The 11,649-nt window shown below is 63.6% G+C and overlaps 1 protein-coding gene across 2 annotated transcripts; it reads right to left on the bottom strand.

Moving 5' to 3' along the window:
- Positions 1–349: 349 nt before the first annotated feature.
- Chga (chromogranin A) lies at positions 350–11,328 on the bottom strand. 2 transcript variants are annotated; one of them, XM_026394279.2, is made up of 8 exons: positions 11,283–11,328; positions 10,564–10,610; positions 8,322–8,415; positions 7,503–7,571; positions 5,363–5,461; positions 3,614–3,988; positions 2,498–2,970; positions 350–433 (listed from the first exon to the last, which is right to left on the bottom strand). In XM_026394279.2, the coding sequence occupies exons 1-8, from the start codon at positions 11,326–11,328 to the stop codon at positions 350–352; spliced, it is 1,287 nt and encodes a 428-aa protein (XP_026250064.1). The 2 variants fall into 2 exon arrangements, with proteins under 2 accessions (XP_026250064.1, XP_026250065.1); XM_026394280.2 differs by lacking the exon at positions 3,614–3,988.
- Between the last annotated feature and the right edge of the window lie 321 nt (positions 11,329–11,649).

Below are 11,649 nucleotides of genomic sequence, written 5' to 3' on the forward strand. Positions count from 1 at the left end.
TTATTTTTCCTTAGATGAACTCTATACAGAACGTATTCTAGTCAGGAGTTTTCAGCTTTCACTGAAAGCTCAGAAGTTATTGCCGCTGTGCCCGGGGCGGTGAACGTGGAGGGGCTTCTAGAAGGCTGCCTGTGTTCAGAGAGCAGGGTCTGCGTGGAGAGCGTGGCCACTCCACAGGAGGCCAGGGCGGGGCAGGAGGGAGGGGAAGGAGCATGGCAGGGCAGGGTGGCCCAGGCTGCCAGAGGCCACCTCCCTACCGGAAGCAGCGCCCTGGCCGTCTGGGCAGGACCTGTAGAGGGCACAAGAGAGCCAGGCCCACGGGTGCCAGGGGCCCTGGCTGGCCGGCGCCTCAGCCCCGCCGCAGTGCCTGCAGCTGGTGTGCCACCCTCTCCAGCTCTGCCTCGATGGCCGAGAGGCTCTCCAGCTCCTGGTCCTAGGAGAGAAGGTCAGGGTCATTGGGAGCTGGCCTGTGCTGTGGGATCAACAGGACAGTCAGCAGGGCTGGAGGCTGCTGGTTGGCTGCATGGCCTTGGACAGGTGGCTCTGCCAGGGAGTCTCATCTGCACCGCGGGGACGTGGCACCACGCTGGGGGCCTGCCTGAGGGCCAGCGGGCAGGCGGGAAGCAGAGGCCCTGGTGCACCCTGCCTGGGTGCAGCCCTGCTCCCTCTCGATGGTCCAGGCAGGCGGAGTCTGTTCTTTCAGGGAACGTGGACCATGAAGCCCTGGTTCCCTTAAGGGACCCTCCCTTGGCCCAGACCATGGGCGACAGCTCTCGGGTGGCCAGGCTGGGCGTGGGACTGTCTTCCGCAGCCTCCATACCTGAGGGGGCCGTGGGGACTGCAGCACGGGCTGGACACTGACAGACACCATGTCCACCTGCTAAGGCGGGGCCTGTTCCTGACCTCAGGGGGACCCTGAGCTCCGGCTGCCAGGGTGGTTCAGGGGAGCAAGGGACCCTCCTCTGAGCCCTGCTCTGGGCCCATCTCCCAGAACTGCCAGTCCTCTCGGAGCAGGACACACCAAGAGCACACCCCCCACTCGGAGCCTGCTGGGAAGCCACCTCTCTGCCCCTGCCCTGGGGGTGGACTTCCAAGGCCACACCACGGCCCACCTGGGCCCAGTTCATGGGATGCTGACAACTGTTGCCTTGGAAATGGGGACCTAGAGCCCCCCTGACTTTGAGGGGCCCTGGGGGGTGATTTTGTTCTTTTGGGGTGTTCTTTTTTGCAGAGCTGGGGTGGAGCCCAGGGCCATGTTGTGTTGGGAAGTGCTTACCCCTGGCCATGCCCAGCCACCCCCCACCTTTTTTTAATTGTATTTTGAAACTGGCTGTCACTGATCTGCCCAGGCTGGTGTCAAACTTGTGATCCTCCTGCCTCAGTCCACACGCCAGCCTGAGCCACTGGCTTGACAGGCAGCCCATGCGGAGGTTTCTAAGACCCCTGGATGGGGAGGAGGTCCTCACCCCACCTTGACCACAAGACTCAGGGGTCCCCACTGCCCCACCCTGCCCCCTGGCCCCCTCTGCTGTGGAGACCGGAAGCTGGCAGAGTCTCTGGCACCCCATTATTCTGCCGTTTCTGGGGCTGCTCCCCTTGTCCTGGAGGTGGGGCTGCTCCTGGGCCCTTCGCCCAGTCCTGGGGACACGGTACCTGCCCCTCCAGCCCCAGCTCCAAGGGGTCTTCCTCTCAGACCACCAAGACCAGACCCAGGCCCAGAGAGGTCAGGATCAAAAGAAGGGCCCCTACTTTTCTGGGTGGGCTGAGAACAAACTTGGGGAGAGGGCTCTGGTCCCTGGTGGTCCCCAGAGCACTGAGGCTTGAATCAAGTACCACCAGGGTCTCCTGCCTGACAGGGAGCCCAGCTCCTGGGCGGCTGTGCACTGACCACCTGCTCAGCATCCCAGTGGCCTGGGGAGGCCCAATTCCAAGCATGGACGCCTCTAGTCGTGATGCTGAGGTGGGCAGAAAGGGGGTGGGGACGTGAGGCTCAGGGGAGGGCCACCACCTGCCCAGGGCCAAGAGCCAGGGAGAGGCTGGCTCAGGCCTGTGGGCAGAGGCCAGGTCTCCCTCCCGTTCACACAGGCCCCGAGGGCCAGCGGGCTGTACCCTGCCCCTCCGCCATCATGGGAAGAGGGTGCACCCGGGCCTCCTGGGAGCCAAGACATGGCCGGGGCCTGGACCCCTAGGCCGGTCCTGCCCCCTGTCCCCAAGCTCTCTATCCAAAGCTGCACCTGTCACTCTCTGACCTGCTCAGACTCCCCAGGGCGCCCAGCAGCTCCCAGGCCGGGCTGAAGGCCTCCTGCCAGCTGCGGGCCGTTCCCCAGGTGCCCGCTGGGAGCCCGGGCACCCCCAGCCCTGAGAGTCCCTGGCTGCACACCCCTCTGGGTCTAGATTCCAGGGGTCTGGGGCCCCTGCTGGGGGCAGTGATGTCCGAGTGCAGCTGTCCCCAGGCCTGGCCAGGGCCGCTCCCTCCCGTAGCCACCTCTGCTCTGACCTCTGCCCTGCGGTTGGCGCTGCCCTCCTCCTCCTTCTTCTCCTCGGGGTAGCCTCGGGCCTGCAGGGGCAAGCCCGCCTCCACACTGTCCTCCGGGGAGGATGGCCTCCAGCCTCGGCGCAGCTGCAGGCCAGGCCCCCTGGGGCCAAAGGCCCGGGCCCGGAAGGAGAGCTTCATGGAGCGGTCGGGGTCGGGGCCGGGGTCATCCTCCTCATCCTCCCCGTCCAGCCGCTTCCCTGCCGTCAGCTCCTGGGCCAGCTGGTCCATCTTGCTCCACCGAGGGGCCTCCTCCCACTCCCTGGAGGGCCGCGGCTCCTGCTCCCCGCTCTTCCCGGCCTGGCCTCGGGGGGCCCCTGCCGTGTCCTCCTCCTCCTGCTCCTCCTGCCTGGGCCGCTCTCCCCTGCCCTCGGGGGGCCGGGCCTCCTCAGCCCCCGGCTTCGGGCCTCCATCCACCACTAGAGCCGCAGACCGACCTGGAGCAGGTGACAGAGCAGGAGGTCAGGGCCAGCAGCTCCCCGTCCCACTGCCCAGCAGCCTCTGCGGGCCACGGTCAGGCCACGGGCTTGGCTCTCAGGGTCGTGCCTTTGCACAGTGTCCACGTGGAGAGCAGGGCCACCCCGATACCCTGCCCATCAAGACCCCTCAGAGCTCCGGGGTGGGGGGCCAGAGCCAGCTCCTCCCCTAGCCCAGAAGCCTCTGGCCCAGCGGGCCACCCCCGGGGGCTGCCAGGGAGTCAGCTGACCCATCATGGAAGACAACACTGTCCCCAGATCAGCCTGTTCCCACCTGTCATTCTGTCTCTCTGTTCCCAGAGCCTGGCCACCTACCCTGCAATGCCCCTCTTGCCTCCTGGGCCAGGGGTGTGCTGTGTGGAACAGGGGAGAGGAATAGTGTGGAAGTCAGACAAACTGGGGTTGGAATTTCAACTTTTACTACAAATTAGCTGTGTGACTTTGGGAAAATTACTTAATCACTCTGAGCTCCACTTCCCCGTCTGGAATATGGACCTAATACCTACCTTTCGGGATTGTGATGAAGACGGAACAAGATTAAGGATGAGATTCCCTCCCACCCCACCCCCCCAGACATGCTGGTTCAGGTCCCCATCATACATACTCTCGTCTTTCCGTGTCTCCTTGTAGCCGAGGCTCTGTGGGGGCTCAGATGCTGCAGTGGGGCCTTCCTCCTCCGGGGAAGCCTTTTCTGCGGCCTCCTCCTCTTCCCCCTCTGTCTGCGACCCTGGTTCTGCACTCAGGCCCTGGGAGGGGCCCTCACCGTCCCCCACAGCCTGCGGGCCCGAGCGCCTGTGGCCTGCGAGGCTGGCTGGTGGCTGAGTGTTAGGGGCCTCCTCCCCCGGGGCCTGGCTGTCCCCCTGCCCAGGCTCAGGGAAGGCCCGGGGCCTGGCTGTGTCTGGGGCCTCGGGGCTCGGCTCTGCCTCTTGGGCATCTCTTCTCTCTGCAGCACCTTTTGAGGATGGTTCTTCTGTCACCTCTGCAAAAACAACAGGGCGAAGTTAGGCCCTGAGGACAGCTAGCTGTACTGGGGCCTCCTGGAGGCCACCTGCGGTCGTGGTCATCCTGTGCCTTGGCTTCCAGGAAGCTCGGCCTGAGACTAGAGTTAGGGTTCTCCTCCATTCTGGGCTTGATCTGAGTATACCTGGATTGTGGTTTTTATTTCTGTCTCTTAATACAGGATGTAACTTAAAAAAACTAAAAATAAAACCCAAAACAAAAAGCAGCAGACCCTGAAATGAAAATTAGGACACTGGCTGAACTGCTGTGTGATCTTGGGCAAACCACTTAACCTCTCTGTGTAAGAGGCGCCATGACTGCAACTCCATTTTCCCCTCCATATGGGGCTCCTCTGTCTCCTGCACCCTGTGAAAGTGCTCAGTTCCTCAGGATTTTCTCCAGGACAAAAAGCCCCCATCGTTGCTAGAGTGAGCGCCACTGAGCAAGGCGGCCCCAGGCGCATTCCACCATTTGAGCTCCGGCAGGTCCCCAAGGCTGGGCACGTGCTCACCCCACAGGACACACTGAGCGGCAGACAGGGGAGGCGGCGGGACCACTGCTCACACAGGCTGCAGGCCACAAGTTAAGCCCGCTCCCAGCCCCCACACGCCAGCTCAGGGTCCCTTGCGTAGAGCTCTGGGTGCGTGTGCCCACACGGATGCCACGCTATGTCCCTCCGAGGCCAGGGCAGGCCTGCGTGGCGACCCAGACTCGTTCCCGTGAAGCCAAGATGGGGGTCCAAGCCGCACCCAGCAGCGCCAAGTGGACAGTGTGGGCCAGGCTCCGGGCAGCTGGGCTGACCTGCCGGCTCCCTCCCAGCCCCAGATCAGGGCCACTGGGACCCCCGCTCCTAGAACCGGCCTCATCCACGGCCATGAAAGAGCCACGCCCTGCAGGTGGCCTGTGGCTCCCCAGGTGGGAGGACAGCCACCGCCTGGCCCCGGCGGAGCCACGGCAGCCAACCCACCCAGTGCTCTGGTTTCCAGAATGAGGACCCGGTTTCCCCGTGTCCCCGCCGCTCCTCGCACCCCCCTGAGATTGGCTACTCTAAGGAGCCACCAAATCCCGGGAGGGCAGGGGTGGGCCAGCTCTGTGCAGGGGGTACTGGGTGGACCCACCTGCCAGGCCACAGCACTCCCCCTCAGGGCCCCAGCACCTGGATGGACAGTGGGACACCGCGGCCAGGACCCGTGGCTGTGCCGTGGGACCACCCGTGTGCAGCCCACCTTGGGGGGGGAACAGGAGCTGCCGCCCGGGGCCTGCAGGAGGGGCCCTGGCTCTGGGGAGGCCCTGCCCTTCAGGAGGCCCCGCCCCTCTCGCCCCTCCCGCTCTGGCCAGCAGGGCTGGCACTGACCTTGGGGCTTGGCCTCGCCGCTCTGGCTCTCGAGGACCTCCGAGAGCTCCTCCTCGAAGCTGCGGTGCTTCTTGTGCTGCTGCGCCCTCTCCTTGGCCCCTGGGGAGGAGGACGGGGAGGCCCGTTGGGTCCACTCTGTGGGTCCAGGAGGCCGAAGGTCCCCACTTCCCCATGTGGAGTGGGCGGGTCATGTTCCAGGCCTGCCCAGTGAGACCTGGAGGGGTCTCAGCCAGGGGTGGCAGGTTGGTCCCCCCGCCCTCGTCTGGGGCCATCGGGTGGCCACGCCACCTCCACAGACTCAGATGCTGCTCTGGGAAAGGACAGCGAGCCCTGTCTGGGCCTCGCGGGACCACCAAGGCCCTGAGGGACAGAGGGCTGCAGGGCGGGAGTGGGAGTGAGGGACCCTCAGGATCTGTAGCTCAGGGACCTGGAGCAGGAACAACAGTGACCGCTCGTCTCCTCCGGGTGCTCTCAGCCCAGGCCCCGGGAGAAGCCAGCCCTGCTTGCCCTGAGCCCAGTCAGCCGCTGGGGTCCACATCCATCCTGCCCCGTCCCGGCACTGCCCCAGCTGCCGCAGCCGCCCTGACTGTCCCCACACCCGCGCCTCACTCTGGGCACTGGCCCCTCTGCGGGGTCAGCTCTGCAGCTGGAGATGGCTCTTGCCCTTATGGGGACATCTGGGACAGCTGTGAGCCAGGGAGCAGTCCTGGGCCCAGAAAGGTGTGAGTCCCAGGGCTCTGGGGCCACTTCCTCACTGGGTCACCTATACATGGGGCACCGCAGGGCAGGTGCCAAGACAGGCAGGGCCGCAGGACAGCACAGGGGCCTAGAGGGCATGGGGGAGTGGGCAGAGGTTGCACCAGGATGGATGGCAGCGACCGCATGGGCCCCGTGCCTGGGTGCGGGTATGCAGGACCCCCTGCCCTCTAAGAGCCTCTGGTGACATTATATTTCATGACATAACTTTAGCTAGTCAGTGTTTAATCTCAAATTTATCGTTTAATTAAAATATTTAATTTTTAGTCGGAAACCTGAGCCAGGAACCCATGACAACACAGCCTGGGTCTTTGGGGCCAGAACGCGCCTCCTCCCCGCACCCTCATCTCTGGCACCTGCCGCCCAGGGGGATAGCCAGAGAAGGGCGCAGGTGAGCTGGGGGGCCGGGTTCTTGCTTCCTCCCCAGATCTGACCTCTCCATTCTCACACGGCCCGTCTGCTCCAGCAGCCTCAGAGGGGCACCTTCCCGAGCTGGAGCAGCCTTCCTGCCCCCACCAGTGCCCCCAGACCCAAGCCCAGGCCTGGGGGGAGCTGGGGAGGGAGGGAGGGCGGGGGGAGTGGGGGAGGGCAGGGAGGGAGGGGAGGCCCAGCTCACAGACAGCAGCCCGCGGGTTGGTGCCCAGGGTGCCGATGGCCCTGCTCTAGACAAGGGGCCCTTCTCTCAGGAGTCAGCCAGGAGCAGCCAGGCCAGAGCCTGGTCCCGTGTGCTGGGTCAGTGCCGCCTTCCATCAAGACTGACCTCTGGGGGTGGCGGGAGCCTAATCCTCTAGCCCAGCACTCTGCCAGGTCGCCCTCAGGGACAAGGCACTCGCCACCTCTCAGCCACCCATTCCCAGGAGCTGTGGACTCTGAGAGATGGGGCTTGCTCCAGGGTGTGGCATTGGCCCGCCCACTTAGAGGCAGCTGAAGTCTGGCTGATGTCCTGGGGCAGACAAGACCCTGCCTGGCCCCACCACTGCCCTGCAGAGAAGCTCCCGGGGGAAAGAGCCCTTCTTCCTCTCTCCTTGAGAAGAGCTGGCTTCTCAGTTTTCAGAGGAAAGGAAAAGGAAAGCTCTCTGCATTCTAGTCTTGAAAGCAACCTCCTGAGATGGCTGAACTCCAGAGGCCAGGCGGCATTCGGAGAGCTGTTCCTGTGTACCGTGTGGCCCTGGACAGGCCACTCAACCTCTCTGAACCTTGCTCTCTTTAATGCTATCAGTAACAAATTCAACCAGGTGGCAGAGGGGATCCTACCTTGCTGCCCTGTGATTGAAAACAAGTAACTGAGTGCCCCAGAGGACCTTTGCCAACCTTCCTCCCCAATTTTCGGATTCTCAATTGATGGGATTTACCCAGAATTATGTGTAAGGTGACTGGAGCATACCTTGGAGAGCAAGGTCTTGGAGCTCCTTCAGTAAATTCTGGTGCCGCAGGATGGACAGGATCCGCTCATCTGCAGGAAAGGACACAGTCACGGGTGGCTTCCAGAGAACAGTCAGGAGGAGATGAGCGTTCAGCTGAGTGCTAAGGAGTTATTCTGGAAACCCCGACAGGCGGCCAGTCAGATCGCATCCCGAGATGACACTTGGGAGACTGTCCCCCCTCCAAGCCGTCCATCACTTTTCTAGCACCTTAGAAAGGTCAGGCAGGGCCCCCACGGACCTCAGCCCAGGGACAGCGGGCCCTGGAGATGCCAGTCTCTCTAACCCCTCCTGCTGCAGCCTCTGCCCATCCCGTCCTCTCCTCTGCACCCCAGTGCCCGTCCTCCACTGCCTCCCTCTGGATGGCCAGCGGGTCTTCTAAAGCCCCCTCCCCAGATGCTCACAGTGCCACCCAGCAGCTGGCCAAGGCTTGATAGCGGGAAAGATTCGGTCCTCCTCGGGCCCCACGGCACCCTTCAGCCGCCAGGGGCCAGACGCTATTCTGACCCTGGGAAAGCACCCAGAACCCCCCCACAGGGAGCTCACAGTCCAGACCTGCTGTTCCTGCGGGTTTCACTCTGCCCAGGAGTCGAGTGACCAATCTGTCCCCTCTGCTGGCCCACAGGCTCCAGGAGCGTAAGGCTGTGACCCCTCCCTCGCCCACCCCTCACGCCCCAGCGCAGTACCGGCCAAGGCAGGTCCTCACTGGGTGACACGTTGCACCCCAGCCACGCACGCCTCCCAGCCCAGGAGGTGGCCGCTCTCCCCAGGCCAGCCCCTACCTCCTCTGAGAGTCTCCAAACACTCCCGGCTGACGGGTGTGGGGCTGGGCTTGGACAGGGTGTCGGAGATGACCTCGACGATGCACTTCATGACCTGGAAGGGGAGCAGAGGTGGGCTGGGGCCAGCTCACAAGGGGCTCAGCCCCTCCCAGCGAGCACAGAAGAGCAGCTGCTTTTGTGCTCAAGAGTCCACGGAGGCCTGGCTCAGGGCACGACTCTGCCCTGGGCCAACAGTAATAGCCATGCTAACCCTCCTGTGGTGCCTGCCCTGGGTCAGGCCCTCCAGCTGCATGGCCAGGCCAGCCCGTGCCCCTCTAGGGTAAATCATGGGGGCTGGTACCTGCCGATTCCAAGGTTGCTTCCCTAGGATGAGGAACTGCTTCTGGGAACTGGAAGAATGTCTTTAAAAAGTGCTGCGCTCCTGCAGATGCCTCCAGGAAGTCCTCCCAGACTGCCCAGAGGAGAACAAAGACCTCCCCTGGTTCTGCCAGGTGTGACTCTCAACGCCCTCAGAGCTGTCACATGGAGGCACTATCAGTCTCATAGTGTGGCTTCCCATCTACCCAAGGGGTACAGCTGGATGTGGGGCACAGATCAGCTACATCTGGGTACCCATCCAAGGCCAATAGCAGCCTATACCTGAAAGCAGTGTCCAGCAAGATGCTGGGACAATCTAAGCATCTGATAACTGGACGATCTTTGACGATGGTGCCAACTGTAGGGTGGTATCCTAGCTGTGTGATCTTAGGCAAGTATGCTTAAGAGACTCAGTTGCCTCATCTGGAGAGTAGGAGTGAGAATGCCTTCCCCAGGACCCTTCTAGGGTAATGAGGCCCAGATGGGAAACAGTCTATAAAATGGGAAGTGCCTCACACACCAGGGTGGAATCACAGCTTCAGACCTACTTCAGCAGCCTAGAGCTGGTGGAGAAGCAGGTGTCAGACTGCCTGAGGCAATGCTGGTGGGGAGCGAGGGGGTGGAAGGCTTGTCTGTGGGATGCCAAGGCAACCAGCCCAAGGGTGCGGGATGGCATCCTGGCAAGCGCTGTGCAGCAGGTGCAGTCACCACCTCCCAGGGAACACTCAGGTCTCAAACGGCTGCTCTTGTGCTCATGAACCTGGGCTGCTGGAACGACACGGTGACCAGAGTGGACCCCCAAACGGGATCTAGCCAGCAGCACCCAGCAGTCTGGACCCTGATCTCGCACTGGGAATATCAGAGAGCCACCAGTCTGTGAGGGAACTGGGCAGGGGTCCCAGAGGACCGGGGGGTCTAAAAGGGAAGCTGTAGGGAAACAGTGGCCATTTTCTGAGGACCAACCCTGTGCTGGGTACTACACCTCAAGGGAAAGGGGAGAAAGGGGAAGCTCAGAAGCTAAGGAATGTTTCCAAGGTTGCACAGCTAAATGAGTAGCCGAGGTTTAAATTCTGGCCCCTGTGCAACTGGGAAAAAAGGAAACATAATTGAGCACCTTGAAGTTGAAATGTTTTTGATGTTTTTGGTTTTATCTGTAGCCTCTGAAGAGAACGGGCCCTGCAAAGTGAACAGTAGACATCTCTCTGATGCTCAAGTGGAGATATGAGCACCGGAGACTGGAAATCCAGCCCTGGCTCGGGTGGGAATGAACTCCAAGCATGCTTCTGGTGCAGAGTGTTTCCTCCTGCCACAGGAACCCCCACTGGTGACCGCCCAAGTCCTTCCCTGGGTGGCCTCCACCATCAGCCCCAGCTGGCAGGGACCAGTTGGCACCATCGCCAAATATTTCCACTGTGGCCCTTGGGGGCACCAGGTACCTATGAAGCGGAGGGGTGCTAGTGAACTGGGTGGGCGAGGGAGAGAGGGAGAGCAAAGGGGGAGGCCAGAGCCAGGCAGGTGACAGCTGTCCTTGTAGGTCTGTGGACAACCCAACCAAGCCAGGCCACCAGCAGCCCACGGTAGGCCTGTGGATGCAGGCGTCAGGACAACAACCGGGCACCTAGGCCCCATCAGACAGACCCAGGCCCCTTCTGGCCACGTGGCCAATCTCATAGAAGTCTGGGGAAGTCCCCGCAGCGCAGCGGGACAGCAGGGAGAGTGAGCGGTCTCTGATATCTTCTTTTACAAGCTGTCCTCAGGTCAGCAGCCGCAGTGCTGGCTCTTGGCTCTATGCCAAACTCACTCCTGCAGCTGCCCAAGAGCTGGCCCGAGGTGTCCACCAGAACCTCCTCCCCCATCCCAGGGCATCCCCAACACCCCTCCTTACCTCCGTGTCCCCTTTATTCATAGGGCTGTTGACAGGGAGGGCAGTGACTGGAAAGAAAGAGAGAGCACTGGGGTCACTCCCCCGTGCCCAGGGAAGCACAGTCCTTCCTGACTGAGTTCAGAGGGGGCCACTCACCCAGCACTCCCTGTCAAAACTGTCCCCACCCAAATGAGAGGCCGGGCTGCCCAGGAGGTGGCCCCAGAGGCTGCCTTGAGGGGACCTGACTCTCCCCCGGGGAAGCTGCTCTGGAGAGGGCGCCTGGAGGCAAGTGCTATGGCAACACCAGCAGCAGAGCCGGGGGACCCGGGTGGGACGAATGCAGGGACAGGGAGGGACCCAGACGGAGGGGAAGAGCTGGGGAGGGGGCTGTGAGAGGCAGGAGTCCGGCCAGCCGACGACGCAGAGGGAGGGGGAGCTGAGGAGCGCCGTCCCGCCCCCTCCCCCCAATGACCTTGGCCGGCCAGGCGCGCAGCCCGCGGGGCCCGGACGCGCCCGAGGCCGGAGCCCAGAGCGGGAGCCGCGGCCGGGGGCAGTCCCGTGGGGCTGGGAGTCAAGCCCAGGTGTCCCTCGGGCCTGGGCGGAGGCCACGCTGCGGGGCCAGGCGGAGGCGGCGGCGCTGTCCGCGGTGCTGAAACCTGGCGCGCCGAGGGGACGCGCGGAGCAGCGCGGGGACCGGGGCAGGCGGGGCGCCGGGGCCCCTCGGCCGAGCCGGGGCTCACCTTGCCCGGCGCAGAGCAGGAGCGCCAGGACCGCGGCGCAGCGCATGGCGGCGGCGTGGGCAGGGCCGGGCGGCGGGCGGGGCGCTCGGCGAGCGTCCGTCGGTCTGTCCGCGAGCCTCCCGCACCGGCTGGGGCACTGCAGTAGCAGTAGCTGAGTCGTGTGCGCCGCTTATATACCCGCCACCCCCGGAAATGACGTCATGGGGCCGCCCCCTGCCCCTTTCCCCACCCCCGGGGTCCAGCTCGCTCCACCTCCAACCTCACCCCTCGCGGGCCCCTGGCCTCCGGCGCTGGTGGGTCTGGCTGCGACCCGGAGGTGGCACGGCAGGGCTCAGGTGGCCCTCCACCTGTCGACGGTTCCACCGAT

This window comes from Urocitellus parryii, chromosome 6 (assembly GCF_045843805.1).
Source record: "Urocitellus parryii isolate mUroPar1 chromosome 6, mUroPar1.hap1, whole genome shotgun sequence".
Classification (NCBI taxonomy): domain Eukaryota; kingdom Metazoa; phylum Chordata; class Mammalia; order Rodentia; family Sciuridae; genus Urocitellus; species Urocitellus parryii.

Coding starts and splice junctions, on each gene's coding strand:
- Chga (XM_026394279.2), bottom strand. CDS start 11,328: ATGCGCTGCGCCGCGGTCCTGGCGCTCCTGCTCTGCGCCGGGCAAG. Junction 8,416..10,563: donor TGAATAAAGGGGACACGGAG/GTAAGGAGGGGT, acceptor CTCCCCTTCCAG/GTCATGAAGTGCATCGTCGA. Junction 3,989..5,362: donor CGGCGAGGCCAAGCCCCAAG/GTCAGTGCCAGC, acceptor TTGTTTTTGCAG/AGGTGACAGAAGAACCATCC.